At 44.9% G+C, this 23,472-nt stretch overlaps 1 protein-coding gene across 1 annotated transcript in view; it reads right to left on the reverse strand.

Annotated features, from left to right (window-relative positions):
* Nucleotides 1–3,768: 3,768 nt before the first annotated feature.
* Nucleotides 3,769–23,472, reverse strand: part of CAPN12 (calpain 12) — a 49,432-nt gene continuing 29,728 nt past the window's right edge. The window contains exons 13-26 of the mRNA XM_084814927.1: nt 23,371–23,433; nt 21,945–22,002; nt 21,279–21,343; nt 18,854–18,922; nt 16,927–17,005; nt 16,209–16,325; nt 15,081–15,139; nt 10,259–10,321; nt 9,425–9,482; nt 9,068–9,184; nt 8,191–8,255; nt 6,456–6,534; nt 4,705–4,763; nt 3,769–4,098 (exon numbers count right to left, since the gene is read on the reverse strand). Of these exons, the coding sequence (XP_084671053.1) occupies nt 4,747–4,763; nt 6,456–6,534; nt 8,191–8,255; nt 9,068–9,184; nt 9,425–9,482; nt 10,259–10,321; nt 15,081–15,139; nt 16,209–16,325; nt 16,927–17,005; nt 18,854–18,922; nt 21,279–21,343; nt 21,945–22,002; nt 23,371–23,433 (909 nt within the window). The 3' untranslated portion in view covers nt 3,769–4,098; nt 4,705–4,746. The remainder of the gene's footprint in view (nt 4,099–4,704; nt 4,764–6,455; nt 6,535–8,190; nt 8,256–9,067; nt 9,185–9,424; nt 9,483–10,258; nt 10,322–15,080; nt 15,140–16,208; nt 16,326–16,926; nt 17,006–18,853; nt 18,923–21,278; nt 21,344–21,944; nt 22,003–23,370; nt 23,434–23,472) is intronic.

Consider the following 23,472-nt stretch of genomic DNA (forward strand, 5'->3'; position numbering starts at 1 on the left):
CAGTCCAGCCTTCTCTTTTGGCTGCTGTCCCATAGTATAAACCAAGAGCAGAAGTTATGCCCAACACGTCCTATTTGGAGATAAAGCTGTTTGTCCTTTTGGAATGGTGCCAAGTGATCTATAGTCAACCATTAGCTATAAATCTTATTTTCTCTCTTCTCTCAGACTTCTTTATTTCTTTCCAAGGGGGAAAAAACACTATAATTCTGGTTTCCAGGGGTCAGGAATTTGCTGCAGCTGCCTTCCGAATTCCTTCACGTTCTCATTCCTACATTCCTGCCCCCCCCTCCTGTAAACAGTCCTGAAACAAAGTCTTCTTTGATAGTTTTCCTCTCCTGATGTCCACCACCACCACCATCTTGTCCCTGACCAAACTCTGTTGATAAATTGTCATGAAAGGTTTTGAACTCCATTTAAAAAAGTAAATTAATTGGCTTTCTGGAGAAAAAGGCTGCAGAAACGAGGACTGTATGGATGCAGACATTCTTCTGTGTTTTACCTTTAAAAGTTCATGATTCCTTTTAGAATTTCAATGGTCATCCTGTTATTCTGGGAATGCTCCCTTTAAAAGGCTAAAAACTAGTTTTGCCAAAACTGCTCTTAAATCAGGGCCTTAAAAGGATTTGGCAATTAAACCAGTGAAAAAATCTTGGTCATCTGAGTGCAGAGAAACATCTAATATTCTCAAGCTTCTTTCTTTTGTTTGCTTCTCCCCCTGCAAATACCAAACACAATTAGGTGTGGCCTTAACGTTATCCATGGGCTCATTTGATATATTAATTTTAAAAACCAATGCGTGTACCGTACATATCTTGCCTATGGTTCGAGCAACAGCTTGGCCAGTTTGGAGAAGAGAAGTCAGTACTTCTGGGATCACTTGCTTTGAAAGAGAAGATGAGGAAGTAATTACGATTTTGTAGCCAGTTGAATTGTCCAGGTTCCATGCAAGCAGTCTTAAAGCAGTCTTGTTTCTTGGAGTTCTGAGCAACTTTGTCCCATCCATCATTCGTCCCATTCCCTGTTGTGTATGTGCATGTGTGGTTTGCGTCACTGCTTCATTTTTTCCCTTAATTTGCCTTTGCCTCATTCTCCTCATTGTACCAATTGGGCTAGTTGCACACACAGAGAAATATTAATGTGCAAATATTTCATGTATTGCTATTCAGTTGCAAATCGTGTTTGACAAATATCTTGCACAATCAGTTCTGAGATACAAAGGTAGAGAGCCAACCAGTTTAGTTTGACTAGATAGATAAAGAGACTGAATTCAGGCCTGTTTTTTAAAAATTATTTCTCCTGCCTTACACATTTTAACCAAGGACAAAGAACATATAACCCCATCACTAGCTTTCTGTGTTCCATTTCTTTTCCCAGATTTCTATACATAGTAAAGAATGTACCTGTGTTCATTTTTCTATCCCCTGGCAGGTTATCCTTGCTGGAATGCATCTCTCCCCCCCCCCCCCCAATAAGAGGCAATGCCAATAGCCCTTCTACCCTAAAAGGTTGTTACGGGGGAAAGATACTAAAGAATGTTGCTATTGGTCCAAGCCTATTTAGCATCAATTCCTCCTTCTTTAAACTTACTGTGTCTTGTGAAGTAGATAAAAGTTTGTGTCTTTAAAAATGCAGTTTACTGGAGAAGAACTTTTTAGGGATATAATTGAACCAAAAAGGGGGTTAAAAGGTCTACATTTTCCTCTGTCTCTCTCTCTCGTCTTTGACAAAGTATGTTTCAAAACTCGCCCCATCTTACCAACAGTGCAAAATTGCTTAAGACAGTTGCATGCCAGAGCCCCAGTTCTGAGCTGTGTGTGCACCACTGCACATAAATGAATAGTGATCGTGCAGGTCCAATTGTGTCTGTACCAGGGGCTGCATGAGGGATCACTGGATCAGGCTGCAGATTTTCTTAAAACAATACAAAACACTGTGAAAGTCTACTTCATTTCCAGCAAGTAGATTGACTGTCCAGTGGGTTGTAACTAGCTTTGTTGCAGTACACAATTCAGTTGGGTAGCTTTTGATTTAGTTTTGATTTTATGTTAAGTGACATTCTAAAACTTCTTTCTTGTAGGTAGAGGAAGCCTTCTAGTATGTCCTGAAGCACTTGTCTGTCATTCTGCTCCCTCCCTCCCCCTCCCCTGAAGTGGCGCTCCATTGCAGAACACTAACTGCAGCCTTTTAAAAGGAGGCCAGGAGCAACCTATGTTGCCCTGTTGTACTCTGTTGCCCTGATCCAGAGCCCTGTATGTACTCTGATGCATTCACATGCACAGTCTTCCTGTACACACGTTTTACCAACCAGTGCACTATGGAATGCACACAAATGTGTTGCCTCCATAGCTTGTACAAGAAATTGATTTGGGTGCATACAGGTTCCTCTTTCATTATGAAGAGCTGCTGGAGGAGTATCAAAAACCAGATTTGGTTTTGAAACACTACTTACTAAAGCTTACAGCGCTCCCCACCTATAACCTCCTTGCTACCATAATGTGGGGAAAAACATATATGGTTAGGAAGCAATAAGGGATGTTCTAACTCCCAGGCTGGTGGGGGGGGGTCTTCTTTTTTATATATAAATATATATAAAAATGTATATGAAATTGTTTGGCTTTTTGTTTAGCGTCCATTTTTCTTCTAAAAAGTGTGGATTTGGTATCGTTAGCTCATTTGGTTGCTGCCTCTTCTCACTGCAAATCAGTTGAGGTGGGGGGAGACTCTTCCCTTCAAATTAAAGATTAATCCATCTTGGCACTCCCCTTGTTATAGGGAAATCTATTTTACATCTTTTCAGTATTTTGAAACAAATTAAAGTGATTATGGATTTTTGTTTCATTGGCACAGAAGCAGAGGAGAAATTGCCATCTCCTTGTGTGTGTTTAAATCTTCAGTGAGCGTTGTTGTTTTTTTAGGGAGGGGTATTGGAGAAGAGAAGGAGAGATGCAGACTGCAACTCTTGAGAAGCTTCCACCTGCCCACTTCAACTCATCACCAATTTAGAACTTAAGGGCACAATGCTATGCATGTTTCGACAGAAAAACGTCCTGCAACTCCCAGCATGCCCCAGCCAGCCATGCTAGCTGGGGAATGCTTAGAACTGTAAGAGTTCTTTTCTGTCTAAACACACATAGGACTGTGCCTTAAATGGATTAAGGAGGGTAATTCCAAATGGCCATTTTCAAAAGTTAAGGAAACCCATTTCAGTCCTTCCAAATACTTCAGCTTCCCCACCCAGCACCAAATAACAGGAAGGCTTTCCAAATAAAAGGAAGCAAAAAGTAATACCCCACTTCTTTTAGTATTAAAAAATAACCAGTTTTTCTTTCCTCCCCCTGCTGGTACCAGTTTGAACTTCATCACAGTTCAAAAACAAAATATAGTACTATAAAATAATTTTGTACTGTATTTATTGTGTATAACAATTTTTTTAAAAGAATTATGTACATTTAGTACTTCTGTGTAAATTAAATTGCTCTTCTTTTTTAAAATGGTATAAGAATTGGTTTGGCATTTCTTGAAAGGAAGAAAAAATAGAAACTCGTTTGCAAATGATGGGGGGGGGGGGGGCTTTTTAGAAGGACCTCCTGCAGAAAGGTTCCAGAAGCCATCCTTTCATGGGGCAATGTGAGTCAGCAGCCTCAGGCATTCTTTCTTGGGCACCATTAAGAGTGGCACAATGGGAGAGGGACAAATCTGTCTGAGGGGGGAGTACAAGCCACTGGGAAGCGGGAAGGAGCAGTGGTGCAGAGAAAAGAGTCTTAAAGTAGGTCTTCAATCAAGTGGAATTTATTATAGATGCTATTGTATAAAGAGTAAAAATCTGTAATTATAAACCAGAAACAGGCAGCAAAATATGTTTTTAAAAGTGCACACTGCACGTCGGAATCAAAGTTTGTAGTTGTTTTTCTGCAATGTTGTATTCATTCTGATTTCACAGTTCAGATTTTCTGATGCAAAACTTGGAAGGCTTAATTAATGTGGAAATCTCTACTGATGGTCATGGTGATCATGAATTACAATCATTCAGTGATGCTATGAATAGGGGATGGCTGAACCAGCTCTTCAGAATCAGGGTGAGGTGACGAGTTCCATCCACTGAAAAGCAGAAATATAACCAGGTGAGCTTTCATTTCACTTCTGGGTTGTGCTTTAATATAAGACATAGATAGTTGCAACGGTCACAAGGAGGGGAAGGAGGAGAGTGGTAAGGACAGAGGCAAACCATTTTTGGCCTGGAGACCTGGGGGAGCCACTCAGCAAATTTTAAAATAAGCCAGTTAGCTACACTGAAAACTCATGTGAATGTGACTCCACACACTGGCATCGCCATGTCACCTGCTCTTCTTCGGACAGATAGAGAGTGTTCATTCCGTAGATATAGAAAAAAACTGTCATTGCAAGGAGCCTGGACCACGTGTTGTCTACCCCTGATCTATCAGGAAAAGACTGTGTGTGTCACCTTGGCAATTAGAGTGGGGAAAATTCACTTTTAATATCAGAAGTGGTAATAAGGACTGCCCCCTTGGTTTTCTTCTCTCTCTTTCTTACACAAACACTCCACTGCATCCATTTAATAAGCAGTGTCAGAATGCAAGATCATAAGTATAACTGCTCTTAGCTGGACCTCATAGAAGAGGGAGAAAATCAGGAAAAATGTGCTTGCTGTTAGAATATCAAAAGGGTCAATACTTTTCTCCTCACCTCCTTTTCAGACATGTAGATTTGTCCATCGCCATTATTATCTCAAAACTGGACTCGCTCTGTTGGAAGGAAACAGGAAGTTCATCATGTCAGGAAGCCCCCTTAATTACTAAGAACTGGCTCTTGTCCAACCTGTCCAATTCTGAGTTGGCCATTTGTGGGATTAGCCATGGTGATATAGTGGATAGTGCTGGGGCTTGGACCAAGGAGACGTGTTCAGATTGGTGCACAGTAATAGATGTCTCCCTGGGTGACATTGGGCAAGCCTCTGCCTACCTCCCAATGTTGTTGTGAGGATAAAACGGAACACCGCCTTCGCGCATGGCCGCTAACCCCATGGAAGGTGGAAAGGGTATAAGGGTGCTCCCAGACAGAAGGCTGCCAATCAGCACTTCCCTCTTTTTTTCCTTGACAGATTTTCCACGATAAGGCAAAAAATGGAAGAAGCAATGGGGAAACATGGGAGGGTTACAGGTGGGTGATGATGCCATCTGGACACCACCGCCTCCCGGGGAAAATTCAGTGAATGCAGCAGGGAAATGGAAATTGTTTGAATTACATTACTGGGAAGCTGAACTTCTGCAACAGAATTGTGAAGAACAAAGATAGCCCTCATTATTAGGGTACTCCCATCTGAGTTAAACTACTTCGGGGTGGGGTGTCATATAAGGTAATTTCAGTGAATCCATTCCCTGTAGCTCAGGTGAAGCCCATGAAGTTCCCTTCCACTCAGAGATATAAGTAGAAATAAAAACTCTTGTAGGTACTGTTAGACTCCTCTTTAAACTGCACCCATCTAAGGTCATTGCTCTTTGAGACAGATACAAGTAAATAAAAGTACCTCAGAGTATACCTTTCCCTTCTGTACTGTGCAACTGCACCCTGTTTCTTCACAGAATGAACTTCCTTCCAAGGCAGATAGAAGGGCTCTCATGCAGGCCTCAGCCCTGTCCCTTCTGTTTGAGAAAGTAAGCACAGCCTCCCACTCCCTTGACAGCAAAGTCTGAAGTATTTTTAAAATGTTAAAGCTTATAACGGTGCTCCCTTGCCACCGCTAACCCTTGCGTAGTCTATACCTGACCCTACCTGCTAACTTTCACTACTAATGCCAATCTGTGTGACTGACAAGCACAGTGGCGTGGCTGCTTGCACTGGTTGCAGGGTTGTCTTCCTACTTTGAACACTGTGATAGCCTGCAGGGGGAAGAGACACCTGCCTTTGCCCAAGAGACTTGCCATTGCCCCTGGCCATGCACTGCAATACCTGACCACATAAGGGGGCAGGGGCACGAAAGTATCTTGCCACTGCATCCTGCACTGTCCTGATTAATGTCATCACCCAATTTCTTCACATTATACCACAGAACACTGAGCAGCCCCTAGGGCACATCCACACAGAGGCATTGGCAAGGAACAGGTGCCCAGGATCAGCACACCTGATGCCTGCAATCCTTACAGGGCTGTTCAGATTCCTGTGCTGATTGCTGCTAGATGTGTCTGATGCAGCAGCACTGACACAAACCCAAGCAAGTGCAGCACCAACATCTCCTGCTAAAGTTGGTGTATTTTTTGCCCTGTGTCCTGTTTAGTGCAACCCTCACTGGGGGAAGAAACCATCTAGAAACATCCTGTAGCAGAGGTCCTTCCTAACTCCACATTTAGATTGTTTTCAGTGTCCTTATAAATTCTATGAAAAGTCTTCATAAAAATTCAATTCCATAATAAAGAATATTATTCTCCACTCCTTTTTACCTGCAGCATCCAATGCCAGAGCCATTTCATGGGTGTTCACGGTGCCAGGACAGTTCATGTCATAACTGATGAATATATGCTGTGGAGTACATAGGAGAGCTTAGCATTTTGCAACCTGTTATAGACATGGCAGCTGGTGCAATGTTTAGGCTAATAGTTGTGAGCTGTGACAAACCCCAGTTCAAAGCTCACCCCATCTGTATACTCATTTGGTGGCCTTAGGAAAGCCTCAGCTTTCTCAGCCTCAACACTCTCACCTGCAATATAGAGGCAGTAATATTGGCCTGCTTCACAGGGCAAGGTGAAGACAGGGGAACTTTCGCCTGCTAAATACCTGCAAATAAGGTTCTTGGATACAGGAGCAGGGCCAGTAAAAGAAGAAACCTTGTGAGCTGAGGCTAATGAGGTACTAACAATTTCTTAGTTATTTACTTAGAATATTTAGATACTGTTTCTACACACACACACACACACACACACACAGAGCAGTTTGCATGCTAAATCAGAGCAACAGCAAAACCATCTCAATTCTAACATTTTACTACTGCTTTATCTGGGCCTTTTCTTGAGTCTAGTAGGAGTCGTGGGGCAGATGGTATTGATGGGACTCAGCTCCTGGTGGTGGAGGCACTGGAGGAACTGTTCCATTAAAAAGTCCTCTGTGCTGCTGCTGCTGCATTGTCAGTCTACAGTAGCACCAGGGGAACACACACACACACACAGCTCCAGAAGTATCAGGCTCAGTAATGGAAGTTGCAAGTGTCCCAGCTGGAGAAGACAGTTAACATTGACTGTGGACTGCATGGGCCCAAGTTTCTGATGGGAGTAGAGAGATGCAACGGTGCCCCCTGTGACTGGCAGGCAATATGAAACCTGTGGATTAGCTAGGATCAGGTCAGCCGACCTTCTGACCTTGACCAATCAACAGACCTGCACCCTTAGGTCTTCCAGCTACTGACTGTAGGGATCTTTGCTTAAAGAACACACACACAGTCCGACTGCCCATGCATAAGACCTGGCCCAAGAGTGGTGGCTTACAGAAGGGTTTAAGGCGGCTGTGGCTCAGTGGCAGGACACCTGCTTTGCATGCAGAAGGTCCCAGGTTCAATCCCCAGCATCTCCGGGTAGGGCTGGGAAAACTGCCTGAAACCCTGGAGAGCCGCTGCCAACTCATGTTGACAATACTGGGCTAGTTGAACCAGTGGTCTGACTCGGTATCAGGCAGGTTCCTAACGCACACTCGGTCTGGCTGCCCATGAATAAGCCTCGGCCCCAAGCGTGATGGCCAGGGGCAAGGAGCTGCTTTCACTCCTGGCTTTTTGCCCCATTGATTTTTGTGCTTGTACTCGCCTCCCATCTTAGCCTCGTGTCGCTTATACTCATATAGTGTCAGTGTGCCTGTTCCACTCTTCTGATACTAGTTAAAGAAAAGCAAATGATATATTGGTTGCTATCAAGAACGTGGAGGACATATAATGGAACATAAACCACTGAAGCTAGAAGGGTCACAACCGAAGAGCCAACAGGTATTCCTCTTGGGACTGGATTTGGCCCTGGTGCCTCCACTTGAAGATGCACATGTAAGCATTCAAGTATGTAACTGCCAAAATGATAATTTCCTCAAGTAAGCATGGTCTTCTGGTTCAGGGGATGGGGTTGGTGGGGGATCGATACTGGCTCCCTTCCCCCTTCCTATTCAACTCATAGTTATAGTTACTGCTCTGCAGAAGGATACACTGAAAAGCTGAATGATTTTCTGGCAGTTCTCCATGGAAAAGTCTTCTGTTGTCATGTGGCTCCCTAGAAAGGGAAGTTGTGATAAGGTGAGATCATCATTCTTGCACCTGGTGTTGTGTGCAGGAGCTAGAGGAGAGGGATGTATTAGAGACATAAAAGGATTCTGGACTTCTTGGTTCTTTTTCAAAGTCTCCATACTATGGAGTTTAGTGGTTCAAACAAGCATTTGGTACTAGGATTAGCTGCCACACTTTTTTTTTTTTTAATTGGGACTCCTGTGCCTTCGCAGCTCCAAGGGCAAAGTATATACTTCGCATGCGGTAAAGTCTTGGGTTCAGTCCTCACCATATTCTGTTAAAGGATCTCAGGTAACGTGGCTGGGAAACACCTCAGCTTGAAACCTCAAAGAGCTGCTGTCTTTCAAGAGTATTTAAAAAAAATGAGTTACCTTTCAGCCCAAATAGAGCCCCCAAGAAGACTTAATTAAAATTAAACTGAGCTAGGAGGGTCAGAGGTTTCACTCATTGTAAGACAGCTTGATAAGAACCAGGGTCAGCACAAGACATTTTGCAGCCCAAGGTGAAAGGTAAGGAGACATTGACCCCGCAGCCATTCCATGTACAGAAGACTGGCAGTTGAATCGTGCTTCAACAATGGTGGCAGGTCAGCATCCTCCACTGCACCTGAGGGTAGCAAACTAGCTTAGGGGGTGCAGGGCAATTGACAAGGCCATCAACAATCTTTGTCAACTGGGGTGCCAGCAATCTTTCCCAGCCATGACGTGTTACATATTTTTTTTGGAAGATCAGCAGTTTCACATTTGAGTTGTTTAAGAACTCTAGGATGGATACCATCAGGGCCCAGTGATTGGTTACCTTTCAATCGGTAAAGAAAGTCGAGAACATCACCTCTTGTCAGCACTCTTTGCCTCAGTTCTTCAGACTCCCTTCCTGAAAACATCAGTTCAGACACAGGTATCTGCCTTACATCTCCTATGGTGAAGGTTCATACAAGAGGGAGAGGAGGGAGAGGACGCAGATGCCTTCTATTACAACTGGACAGCCTATACAACCAGCAGGACTGGAAGCTTCCCATATCAATTTCCTTTCAACAAAGGGTATGAAAGGTGCATGTCAAGCCCCTTTCACATTCTAGAACAGCTAACATGGAAGTAAATGAGGACAGAGGGGGAAGTGTAACCTATTGGGAAGGTAACCATCATGGATACTCACCAGTGTCTATAGCCCAGTCCAGAAGGTGCTGGAATTCAGCAATGCCCAGTTTCTTGTCCTATGACAAACAATCCCGCAGGGGGAAATCACACTGTCTGCTTCACATATCCAACCCTCTTCTGGACAGTGTCCCTAGGCAGATGCCATACCTACACTGGGCCTGTTGCATCTCTCCAACTGTCTCACCAAACCTCTGTCCTGTTCTGGACTGAGCAGGAGCCCACGGGGATCAATACTAGGCAGCAAGGAGCCATGGCAGGAGTTGCAGCACCCAGGAGACCACCTAGTGAGGAACTTGCTCCAACAAAGCCTGAGGCCAGACTGAAGCCTTTTATGCCACAGTCCCAGACTCCACCCTTTCCTTCAGAATGGAAGCCTTAAAGGGACAGGCCCCATCTTGTAGCCTAGCACTCCTCTGTCTCTCCAAGAGTCTGTTGCTGGCATTAGTGCATTGGCTCCCTGGAATCTGGTGCTCTTGTAGATGAGGGTGCTGGTCTGGTGCTGGGGCTAGATTCAGGGGTCTCTGGTAGTTCTGCAGTGGTGCTCAAACTTGGAGTTTCCTCTGTTGGCGCCAATGGATCTTCAGCTTCAGAGTCCATGTCACTGCTGTACTCCCAGGTCATGACAGCCTCCCTCCTTGCCCTACCATCTTCAGGACCCTAGCTCTTTCTGTACTGCTCCTAGTTGCAACTAGTGTCCATGACCAGTCCTAGCTATCATGGTACTGAGCAATGTGCTTGTACTCATCAGCTTGTACTTGGGCTCCCTTACTTGTATTCCCTTTCCTCAGCCAATTACTCCCTTACCTCAGCCAATGTTCTTGTACTTGCTTACCTTAGCCAACTGCAGAAATGTTTTCTCAAGCATCCAGTCTAGCCCAGTCTTGGGTTTCCTCACCTGGTGGAAAAAAAGACTCTGAATTCTACACATGCACCCCCTTTGGGTGACTGAGAATCACCCCAAAGTAACTCCCCAAAGTGTAAAAGATTCAGGGCAGGCACTCCCCACCTGTTATTTGCTTGACTTGTTGAGAAGCCTCATTCCCTCTGTGTCTTAGCGGAAACACTTCAGCCTGTAGAGGGGGTTCACGTAATTGAGTGCTCCTCCACACATCAGAATCCCAGCATATAGAAAATACAACATCAGGAAAAAGTATTCTAGCCTAGCCTTCTCTGTGACACACAAATTTTCTGTGTGCAAAGTCGGCGGCGGGGGGTGGGGGCATGTATGGAGAAGCATTCAGTTATGTGAGTCTGCATATGCTGCAGGCTGAAGCAGCACATCCCAGACATGCATTTCTTTGCCTCTTCTCTGAGAGAAAGGCCTTGGTAAGAATGCCAAAACATTGCACTGATTTTATTTAAATTCCTCAAAGGGTGTTTTAGTGTTCAGAGGATCTCAAAAAGTTCCAGAGAGATTCCAAATAGCTATTTTAGGTATATCTTAGGGCTTTCTTTATCCTCTACCTCCTGGAAATCCTGCTTCACTTCCTTTAGCACCTGTCAGATTGTAGCAGGTAGCACAAGTTTTTATCACAGCATTATGGTCTAGAAATTTGGTTCACTTTTGAAAGGTGAAAGCTGAAATTCTCAGGATCCTAGATTCAGGCAAACAAACACATCAATAAAATATTGCAATAAACCAGCAGAATGAGCCATTATGTGCGGCATCTTCTCATCCACCCTGGTTTCTTCGCCCATTTCCCTAGAAGGCAATTTAACATTATCAAGAAATTTCTAATCATGGATGTAGGCCTGACCACAAGTTCGCATTCCCTATTACAAGCATAGAAGTCTAGAGACCTATTTCATCTACCCAATGACTGAGCCAAACCTGAACCTGATTTAGCTCGATCGACAAAAAGTCAAGGGCTTACAAAAGAAAACACTGCTTCAGAACACTTAACTTATGGAACTCATTTCAACAAGTTGCAGTGACAGCCACTGGCTTAAGATTGTTTTCTAAAATGATTGGCCAAATTCATGTAGGAGGAAAGGTCTTTTAAGAGACGTTGGCCACAATACTTTGTGGGTTCTAGGGATGCCAGAGAAACCCACAATGGATCTTAAACCCTTCAGTTGTGAGGTCTCAAGCCCTCCCAGTGTGTTTGTAGTGAAACAAAGAAGTCAATCTTCAAGTAGATAGGCTTTATTATGCAGATCTATCAGGCTAATAGAGATTCAATTACAGACCTTGTCATCTTATGGCAACCTAAGCTAAGATCCCTGATTAAGCTGGACAGCACTAAACAGCTTACTTCAATATCCCTTTGAGGGATGCACAACAGTAGAAGAGAAAGCTGGTGCAAATCTAGTGCCAGTCTGCAGCACAGAACCTGAAAGGCTTTCTGAGTCCCATCCTCAGGGAGGGTCTTCCCCTAGAGACCTCTTGTGATGGGCTAACCTTGTAAAATACTTTACTTCCCTTTGCTGCTCCTCCCTCTTGACCCTACGTCTGATCCTTGAATCTGTCACACCCATCTCCTCTTCCCCACCCCGTGAGTTGCTATGTCCCCACAGAAGGAGAGGTTATGGTTGGGCTTTGATCCAAGTGATTAGTCTACACCTGGGAAGATTCTTCCCTGTCTCTGTCTCTCTGAGGCTTGGGTTCCTCCCCCACCCCTTGGCACTGTTCTTCATCTGATTCTGAGTCCTCTCCCACAACTTCTGCAGGGAGTCCGGGCCCAATCCTCACATCAGCTTTCCTGTCCAACACCTAATAACAAGAAGGCTTTACAAGTAAAGGGAAGCACAAAAAAATGCCTCAGTCCTTTTTAGTATAAAAAGAAAAGAAACAGCTTTTCTTTCATCTCCCTACAGCAGGGATGGGCAACCTGTAGAGTTGGCCACAACTCCCATTAGCCCTAGCCAACATAGCCAATGGTGAGGGATCATGGGAGTTATAAGCCAAAACATCTGGAGGGCCACAAGTTGCCCACCCCTACCCTACAGGTACCAGTTTGAACTTTGCACTTCAAAATAAAAAGATGGTACTGTAAAATAATTTTGTACTGTGTTTATTGTGAATAACTGTGTACATTTAGTATGTGTAAATTAAATTGCTCTTCTTTTCAGCTACAACCCAAATGAGGGCTCCATTATTATTATTTTTTCAATCATCCACTGCATGACAGAATCAAAATTGGTTGCTGTTTTTCTTCGGTGCTGGTTGATTTATTTTGATTGCAGAATTCTACATTTTTGGTTGCAGAACTGGCTGGATAAGCTCAATTAATATGGAAATCTCTTTCAATGCTCCTGGGTATAAATGAATTACAATCATCCATGGAGGATCAACAGTGTGGGAGCCAACTGGGTCAGTTCTTCTGAATCAGTGGGAGATAATGAGTCCCATCCACTGAAAGGCAAAAATTAAACCAGGTGAGTGTTAATTGCCCATTTGGATTCCACTTTAATGCTTTAAAATGCTTTAAAAGTAAGATGGTTGCCAAGAGCACAGGGTGGAAAGGAGAAAAGTTTGTGAGAACGGAGGCAAGCCACTTTTGCCCTGATTAAGGGGGTGGGAAGAGCCACACTTAAACACTGTGAATGTTTAAGGATGCAAGACAGAAAAAAGTCCTACAACTCCCAGAATGCTCAGAGTTGTAGGACTTTTCTTCTATCTAAACAAGAATAGGATTGCACCATAAACTGAGCAGTGAGCTATACCAAAACTCACGTGAACACAACTCTCCCAATCATTATTGCCTTGGCTGGAAGAAGCAGGGATGGGAGAAGCAGCAAAGCTCGCCTAAATTATCCTAAAATCACCTCGAAGCTTGTTTTGGCTCACTCCTGTTATTTTCAACCTATTTTCCAGCTCATTCAAATAGTGAAAGTGCACATTTTAAATGGGAAAAGGACACATTTCTCTGTGTATTAAAGTGAACACTCCTGCCCCCCATGGACTAAAGTATGAAACTGTTATTTTTAGAAAATGTGCATTTCAAAGTGCACACTTTAAAAAAAATACGCATTTTCCAAACACAATCACAAATTCGGTCATTTGTGAACATTTCTCGGAAAAATAACCCCGCTCCTGCTGTTCATTCTTGGTCGGGATTGCAAATGGGACATGTTTGCATGTTTTGCAAACAAAAATGAATTTCTCTTGCATCTCTTTGTGTTGTTCCACACAAAGCCCCTGGACAGATGGATAGTATTTCCTCCACAGAAGTAGAAAAGTACAGAACCATATACGTGTGTTGCACGGGCAAGTGCACTGGCAAAAAGTTGGATTTGATACTCAAAGACATGGCAATAAGGATTTGGTGCTTTTTGTTCCTCCCACTTTATTAAGTAGTGTCAGAATGCATAAATACAGACACTAGCAGGGCTCCTGCTGAGGGCGCAAACAAGTAGGAGGTGCAGGCACTCGTACTGTTGCAGCGCAACTGCAGATGGCCTGAGGTTCAGGGCTAGTTGGGCTGCTCATCTAACCCCAAATCTGAGTGATACAGTGCAGGAGGAGGGGCCTAATACATGGTTAGGGACTCTGCTCCCTTTGGAGCTTAAACAGTCCCAAGGAAGTAATTCACTGCAACTGGAGGAAGAGCTTTTTCTCCAGTCCTAATTAATCCTTCCACCAAATTTAAGTCAAAGTGGTCAGAGCCCTTATAAGGTTGTAACTTCCTGGAGGGGATGAGAAGACCACAGTCCCCCCTTTCAGAATACCGTAAGCTGTCAGTTTTGGCAGCTTACGGATTTTGGCAGTCCAATTTCCCTTCTCCTCCATCCCCTTTTTCCTTATATTTTCTTTAACTTCCTTGCATTAAGATGGAGGGCTTCTAGCACTAATGATCACAAGACATTGTGCAGCTGTTCTTTTTCCTTCTTATGTCTTTTCCTTCTTAACAGATTTTTTTGTGGAAAGAGGAAAGATTGGAAGGAGCAGTGGGAAAACACAGGAGAGTTACAACAGAAGATGTTGTCATTGGCACCTTCCATGAATGAGGAATGAGAACTATGTCAAGAAGTCCTTCCTTTCACCTGTTTATGCCTAATTACGCCTAACATGGAATTTGCCCTTTTCACAGCAGCCACGCTCTGGGTCTGGTCCACAGTTTCATTGAGCTGTCCACCACAACCCGAAGAACTCTTTCTTGGTCAGTCACTGCTAGCTCAGATCCCATCAGTTTATATGTGATTTTTTGCCCCAGCGTGCATCACTTTACACTTGCTTACTTTGAACTGCATTTGCCATTTTGATGCCCATTCTCCCAGATTGGAGAGATCCTTTTGGAGCTCTTCGCAATGCCGTTTTGTTTTAACCACCATAAATACTTTGGTGTCATCTGCAAACTTGGCCACCTCGCTGTTCACTCCTAATTCCAGATCATTTATAAACAAGTTGAAAAGCACTGGTCCCAATGCAGATCCCTGTGGACCTCACTGTTTATTTACATCCTCCCATTGGGAGAAATTACCATTTCTTCCTCCTCTTTGTTTTCTGTTCTTTAACCTGTTACTGATCCATAACAGGACCTCTCATCTTATTCCATGACTGCTACGTTTGCTCAGAAGTCTTTAGGGAGAGGCTTTGTCAAAAGCTTTTGGAACTCCAAGTAATTGTTATCTATTGGATCACCCCTGTTCACATGTGTATTGATGCTCTCAAAAACTCTAAAAGGTTAGTGAGCCAAGTGCTGTTTCCTCACCTCTTTTTCCATCATGTCGATCAGTCCATCACAGGTGGTATCTCGACTTTTGCACCACTCTGGTGAAAGGAAGCAGAACCTTCATCATGTCAAGATACCACTCGAGTTACTTAAGAGCTGACCCTTGCCCATAGCATCAGATTCCCATTCAATGGTATAGGTTTACAAGGAGTAGATGACTCCTCCCACTTGGAGCATTTCTACACATGGCTGTTAATCAGCTGTTAATCCACTGTATCTACTTTTGATTATGTCACAGAATTGAGATCCAAGCACTACATAAAGAGCCTTTCCTTTCCTGCTTTTCTGCTACATACCCTCTATGTGGCACTATGGTATAGTGGAATAGCGTAAATACACAAGTGAAAAAGCAGTTTCTTTCACTTTCACAATTAAATGCTCCATTTCCCCTGCTCTAAAAAGAAAAACTTGGCAAAAGTGCTAGTTAGACACAGAAGCAAAACTGGAGGGCCATGGTTGAGGTCTAAAGAACCCATAAAGAACCATGAATAGGGAACGCTGAGCGCAGGATAAATGCCTCATGTAGAAAAGTCATTGCTTTAGAGGAGGGGTAGGCAGGCGAGAGATCACGATCTACTAGTAGATCGCTGGGTGATTTGCAATGAATCCGCTCTGGGTTTCAGTCAGAACCAGTCAGAATTCTAAAGGAGCTATCCAAGGTGCTGCAAAGTTCTGACTGAAACCCAGAGTGGATTCACTGCCCCGCTGACATGGGAGCCACCAGCCTGCACTGATTAAAAAGCTCACCTCCAATTATTCCCAGCTGGCTGGGGATGATGGGGGTTGCAGTCACAGATATCTGAAGATCACCAGGTTGGGGAAGGCTGACTTATAGTGATTAGTCTGCCTCTGCTAGCTTTTATTCTGCATCTTCAGAGGAACATGGACTGGTCTTAACAGTAGTACCATGGCAAAAGCAGACCTCAAATTGTTGCTCAGCTGTGGACACTGTGTAAACATCAGTCTCAGACTCACCTACCCCACAGATTGTTGTGAGGACAAAACAGAACAGCCCCTACATGGATCACCTTGCCTTTGCTCCAGAGTGGAAGGGAAAGATACAAGTGTGATGATAATGAGAAGACTCGAGAGGTTTTTTTTCCTTACCAAAAACAGTTTCCAGTTGCACCATCAAGGACACAAAATTATCAAAGTCTATCAGGAGGCAGGAACTGATGTATTTGTCCAGAAGGGCCTGTATTGTCTCCTTATTCAAATGGAACCCTGAGTAAAAGCAGATACAGCAATATTAGTGGCCTCCGAGAGCTTCTCCAAAATGCATTTCAGCCCTCAGGCTGAAAGGGGTTCAACACCCCTGCTCAATAGGATTATAGGAATCTGTAATCTGATGATGATGATGATGATGATGATGATTTACAATTCTATATCGCCCAATAGCCGGAGCTCTCTGGGCGGTTTACAAAGATTATAGGTGACATCTGATTTTGCCAGGTAGCTCAGAAAATAGACCCACAGTTAGGATGCGTCCAAATGGAGAGTTTGGTGAGCAACAGGTACACTGAATTGGCACACCTGATACTCACAACCTACACAGGGCCAAACTCATTGTCCGATGTGTCATCCAGCAGCTCTGTGGCACAAAACTCTTCACGGACAGCACCAAAATCTTCTGCTAAAGAGCACCTCCAAGTGGGATAATTTTTGCCCCATTTTCTGTTTAGCTCAACCACCATTGGTGAACTAAAGCTGCCAGGAAGCACAGCCCCTTCCAACTGCCAAATGCTGATAGAGGCAAAAGGCATTTTAAAAATACAGTCCCGTAACAAAGGACATGACTCCCTCTGCATCCACCACTCCTTTTCACCTGCAGCATCCAACGCCAGTCGCAATTCATGGCTGTTCATGGTGCCAGACCAGTCCTCATCATAAGCAAGGAATATATGCTGTGGAGCACACAGGAGAGATTAGCATCTTGCGACCGGTTATGCACACAAGAGCTGGTGCGGTGCAGTTTTACAACACATTGAAGCCACGAAATTCATAACACAGCATAACCGTAATCTAAAACCCACTACCATTAGAATATCAAGGAATATCCAGTAATATTACCCCCAAACCACTTAAACCATATAAACAGAATAAGGCAGTATATAAAGCCAAAGAAGCTATAATTAAGAGATTAAAATAGCAGCGGAGCACTAAAATATTAAGCAATCCATACAATCCATGCTGGCTGGGGAATGCTGGGAGTTGTAAGACTTTTTCTGTCTAAACATGCATTGGATTGTGCCATAATTTCATTCAAAGTAGCTTGAATCAGAGAAGTCTTCAAGGCCCATTTAAAAATTGACATATGTATCTGCCAAGGAAAGGAGTTCCATAAACATGGGGCCTCTATCAAAAAAAGTGTTGTGAGCTGCAGTGTCTCTGGCTCAGATCTCAACCTATCTATACGTTCATCAGGCAGAGCTGCTTGAGGCAAAGGACAAAATGGTGCCCCTCCCAGCTGACTGGACCAGCAGTGGAATCATGCTTCAACACTAGCAAGGGACGGCGTCCTTCACCACTTCTGAGGGCAGCAGGCCAGTCCACTGGATGCAGGACTAGCCCTGTGGCACAGGCAGCTCTGTTCTCCAGCAGAAGGGAATGGCTGTGGGGCTCTGGAAGAATTGCTGGGGAGCTGCTGCCGCTGTCCCCAAGCATCTGCCGCCTGACGCAGTTGCCTCACTCTGCCTAATGGTAGGGCGGGCCCTGCATTAGGTGACCTTTAGCTTTCCCAGTATTGGCTCTCCCATCAGCAATATGGAGGTAACATTACTGGCCTACTTCATGGGGCAAGGTGAGGACAGGGATGAGGCAGTATGCTACCAAATACAAGGAGCAACAGCAGGGGAAAGCTACTGCATTCATTCCCTTCTTGTGGGCTTCCTGGTAGCATCTGGGGACCAAAGCAACACTATTTTAAGTCCATATCTAGGAGCTACGGCTTTTCTTTTTCATTTCCGGGGCCCCCGTCTGGTGCCTGAAAGCCCCATAACCTGCCCCCCCCAAACACACTGAAAGCCCCTAGTGTTCTTAGTCCACAGTTGTTAGGCAATGGGGGAGATGCAACATCAGTGCCTGTAGCTGGCAGGCAGTATGACTCCTATGCATTGGACAGACCTGATAGAAATACTACTATTATTATTATCATCCTTATTATCTATTATTGCTATCATCGTTATCTATTATTCCTCAGTATTGTCATCCCTCCGTATTACTGTATTTATTTCTAGCCACCATTTAGAGCATGAGTGGGCAACTTATAGCCGTCCAGATGTTTTGGCCTACAACATTCATCAACTCTAGCCAGCATAGCCAATGATGAGGAAAAATGGGAGCTGTAGGCCAAAAGACCTGAAGGGGTACAAGTTACCCAGCCCTCTTTTAGAGTGCATATTCTCCCCAGGCAGGTTACAACAAATCAGGACAATACAACATTCAAATCCTGAAATTTAAAAATAGCCATAAAAAACAATTAGCAATATTAAACCCAACAGCAACAGATAAAATAGTACTTACATATAACCACCATAAAATCATGCAAATACTGACAGGAATAATCTACTTGTTTAATTTCTAAGAAACCTTTGGGGTTTTCTTAAAGCCCCACAGACAGCCTGATTGTCTGCCTTTCCCCGCTCGTCAAATCAACCCCTCCTCCCTTCCCGCTGCTGACATCAAGAGCCATTGAGCCAGACAGTGGTGGCCTCGCTCATTTTGCCCCACTAATTTCTGGCCCGCGCACTCACCTTCCATTCCTCAATCCGAGCACAGAGCTGCTTAAACTCATGTAGCTCCAGCTTGCCGGTCCTTTTGCCCTGTCATATGGTCAAAGAAAAGCAAATGGTGCATTGCAACCTCCCCTAACCTAGTGCCCTCCAGATGTGTTGGATTTCAACCCTATAATTCCCAACCTGGCTGGGGATAATGGGAGATGTAGTCCAACACATCTAAGAACATAAGAGCCATGCTGGATCAGACCAAAGGTCCATCTAGTCCAGCATTCTGTTCACACAGTTTCCAACCAGCTGTTGACTGGGAAATCCACAAGCAGGACATGAGTGCAACAGCACCCTCCTGCTGAGGTTTCCCAGCAACTGGTATACATAGGCAGACTGCCTCTGATAATGGAGGTGGCATATAGCCATCAGAACTAGTAGTCTTCTCCTCCATGAATTTGTCCAATCCCCTTAGCCATTCACATTGGTGGCCATCATTACATCTTGTGGTAGTGATTTCCATAGTTCAAGGGCTCCTTGGAGGCCTCTCTCAGTTTAATCCAGTAGCCAAGTCCAGACACAGACAAAGGGATTCTTTTCAAAGCTTTATTCCTCTTCTACAACTTAACAACTCTACTGTTAGCAACTAGATATGAGCAGCCGAGTACCTATGCCCTAAGTTGGAACAGTTGGTCCCCGTTTGAAAGGAAATCACTGGCAGACCCTGAACTTAAGGACTAGGGAGAGTCCCTCCCCTTTTCCCTGGAATCCTCTGGGCGCAACCGTTGTTTGCGCGCCAACCGGGCACTACGCCTCCTTTCCGCGCCCTCCATTTGGCGCCGCTCTCTGCATCGGCGTCGTACGTCCATCAAGTCTGCTTCCCATGCTCTGTCACTCCCAGGACTGCTATCTAAGCTAGGAATGCCGGTGGGAGGAATCTCTGTCACCTGTTGGCCCTGGAAAAGATGAGCGCGCTCCTCTCCCAGGAGCGACTCCTCTTCCTCAGAATCAGAACTACTCTGGGATTTTATGGGCTCAGTGTCCACCCTGACAGTGCTGTGTGAAGAAGCACTTTCTTTTATCTGTCCTGAATCTCCCATCAATCATCTTCATGGGATGACCCCACTGGGTTCTACTATTAGGAGAGAGGGAGAAAAATGTCTCCCTCTCCACTTTCTCCACACCAGGCATAATCTTGTACACCTCTCTCGTTTCTCCCCTAACTTGCTTTTTTCCCAAGCTAAACAGTCCATGATGTTGTAAGCTCTCCTCAAAGGGACATTGTTTCAGCCCCTTGAGTGGCCCTTTTCTGCACCTTCTCCAACTCTACAATATAACATCTGGAGGATGCCAGTTTCGAGAAGGCTGGAGTATTGGTTGCTGCTGTCCTGAGGGACCTGGGACCCATGGGAAGAGAGAAATGGTGAAAACACAGACCAGAACCAGCCCTTGAGCTCATGAGTTTGGCCCCTTGCTTTTACAGGCCAGCTTCTTGTTACTTTTCAAGCTATGTTAACGTAGAAGTAAAGCCGGAAACAACTGCTTTTTGCTAGTCCTGAAAATTAACTGGACGATCTGAGAGTTCAAATCATTTTTTGGACTGTTCAACTTGAAAACTAGTGCAGTCATGTAAAAAAAACGGAAGAGAACATTGGTGCCACCAGTGGAGGCTGGTGGCTCTGATTTTGGTGGGGCTGTGAATCCACACTGGGTTTCAGTCAGAACCAGCCAGAATGCTAGAGGAACTATCCAAGGTGATGAAGCTATTTGGGGGGTAGGGTTCAGTACCTCAGATAGCTCCTTTAGAGTTCTGGATGGTTCTGACTGAAACCCAGCGTGGATTTACCACCCCACCAAAATTGGAGCCACGAGACTCCACCAGGTGCTTCTCCACCCTCTCTGCCAGTTCTCCCACTCCACTCTACTCCCTGCCCCCCCACACACACACAATCCTCCAAGGAAAAATCCTTATGCTGGGAAAGGGAAGGTTACAGGCTGCACAGATCATTCCCTGCAGCGATCATGGGGCTTATATTTGGAAACGTATGTCACTGATGCTGCTCCTGGCCAGTCCTGCCCTCCAGTATCTGTTGCCCCACCCAAAAATTTCCCCAAGGTAAGGATTTTTTTTCATTAGGGAATGGTAGAGAGGGAGAAAGAGTAGATGAAGGACTGGGGGGGGGGAATCCCATTTTGAGTCTGGCCCTGCTCAAAGGAGGTTGGAACAGAATCAAAAAGAAGGCTGACGTGTCTGAACCTTCCCCCACCCCCACCCCCACCCCAGTTTGGGATACTTGTTCCATCTCTACACCAAAGGGAGGACTAAGAATGGCAGGCTCTCTTTTGTTCAGGGCATCATGTCCATCTGTTTCAGGGGATGTGGCTTGTGGGCCTGGGCCTGGAGTCCTTTTGCTCTTGATCTCTAGCCCCTAATTACTTCTCTACAGAAGGATACACTGAAACGCTGGATGATTTTCTCACACTGTTCTTTGGAAAAGCCATCCGTCTTCAGGAATGTCACTGGAATACAAAGGAACAAGAGCCAAGGAATAGATTAGAGAGACATACAAAGGAAACTGGCAACCAAAGTCTGCCGTAGGGATGCACAACCCCCGGCCCATATTTTAGCTTAAAGCTCTTACTGCCAGCAACTAAGCTTTGGGAGAGATCTTTCAACTGTTTAGAGGCTTTTCTACACAAGGCTGTTAGCAGAGTTGAGCGCTACACAAAGAGCATTTCCTTTCCTGCTTTTCTGCCACATAACCTCTAGGTGGCACCATGGTATAGCAGATTAGTGCAAATAACAAGAGGAAACAGTGTTTCACTTTCAGAAAAAATACCCCATTTTCCCTGCTCTAAAAAAAAACTTGCAGAAAGTGCTGTTTACAAACAGAAGCGAAACTGGAGGGTCACAACATCATCTAAAGTACCCAAAAATAACAGAGTAGGGAAGAATGAGCACATAATAAATGCCTCACGTAGAAAAGCTAATGAGGAAAAAATGGTGCATAAGTCGGGAAACCACCAAACATAAGCAGTCAGAGAAAGGGAATAAACTAGTGGAGAGGGAAGAGGTAGAAGAGAGAAGCCAATCAGGGAGGGGACTTTATTGAATACTCACTAGCACTTGCAGTTCGATTCAGAATGGCCTGGAGTTCAGCAGTGCCCATTTGCCTGTCCTAAAACAAACAAGCAAGCCATGGTTGCAAGACCTGTCCAATGGACCCCATCTCCATTTCCATGCCAACCAGGGTCAGGGCTAATGTTCTGTCTGAAACAAGGGTGCTGAACTTCTTTCAGTCCGAAGGCCAAATTCCATTTGGAGAAGCTCTCAGGGGATGCATTCCAATAGTGGGCATGGCCAAAGGCAGCTGGGCCAAAGGCAAAAGGGACAGGACAAAAAATGCAAGCATCTTTCAGTGTAAAGCTCTTACTGCTAGTGACTAAGGCTCTTGTGTGGCATTTCAGCCTTCAGAATGGGGAAAAAACTGCACAAGAGTTGGGAAGCCACCAATTGGCAGATGGGAGAAAGGGGCCATAGCTTTCTGGGGAACTCCAGAGGGCCAGATTGGCCTCCCAGGCCTGGGGTCCTACACTCCTAGTCTTGTCATGCTCCCCGGCCTCAATCTGTCCCCTGGCTTTGAAGAGGATTTGGAGGCAGAGGACAGTCCCCCCATTAACCTGACCAGGCCAGAAGACATGCCTCTACCTGACTCCTTGGATGCAGAGAAAACTCCCCCATTACAGCCTTCACTACTCCCAATCCATAAGAGGCAGCGGCTACAAAATTGGGCAATAGCCCTTTAAGAAACAAACTGCTTCTCTGGGGGTGCAGGGTTCACTGTCCTTCTAGAGCTGCTAGCTTTTATAAGGCTTCAGAAAGCCTTTGACTGTTACTGAGTCAACAGCTCTCCTTGACTGAGTCTCAGCTGACTTGGAGCTGTCCAAGGTTCTGAAAGACCAAACCTTACTATTCATCAGACCAGACACAACTTTGGCCTGTCCTGCCACAAGAGGACTTGACCTCAGTTGACCCAACTTGTCCTGACGAGACCTAACTCGATTGGAAATGACCAGACTTGACATGACCTGATGTGAGACTTTCCTTGACTCTGCTTTCTTGTTTGTGCCCTTCCTTGCTGGTTTCAGCACTTTTGGGCACTTTGAACCGAGTCAGACAGGACAGGTCTAAACCTTTTCTGAGCTGGTCTGTGGGTCACCTTGGCCATGCCAAGCCTCTCTTCTTTCCCTTCCCCCCCCCACCTCCACAGGCCTGGGCCCTTTCGCTATTGCTCAGGACCTTGCCCAGTGAGGCCAGTCCTAACTGCCATGCACGTTTGCTTATTTCACTGCAGACGTGCATGGATAACATCAAAGTGTGTGTTTGTATTTCTCCTTTCTTGAGGGTTCTCAAAAAAGGCACCATCACTGATGCTGAGCATTTTGTAATATATACATTGGATCGGTCAAAAGTCAAGCACTTAACCAATTACAATCTTTTAGATCAGCTGAGACGTGCACAGAGCAATGTTCTTGAGCTCTCTTACCTGCCCCGCACATGTCAGGAACATTTTCTCGATATCCTGGACTTTCTTGGGTGGTATCATTATCTGGGAAGAAGGAGCGGCCAGAGAGAGGCGCATAAATCT

This window comes from Heloderma suspectum, chromosome 10 (assembly GCF_057233095.1).
Source record: "Heloderma suspectum isolate Gila_16-S chromosome 10, 16-S_ref, whole genome shotgun sequence".
NCBI lineage: Eukaryota > Metazoa > Chordata > Lepidosauria > Squamata > Helodermatidae > Heloderma > Heloderma suspectum.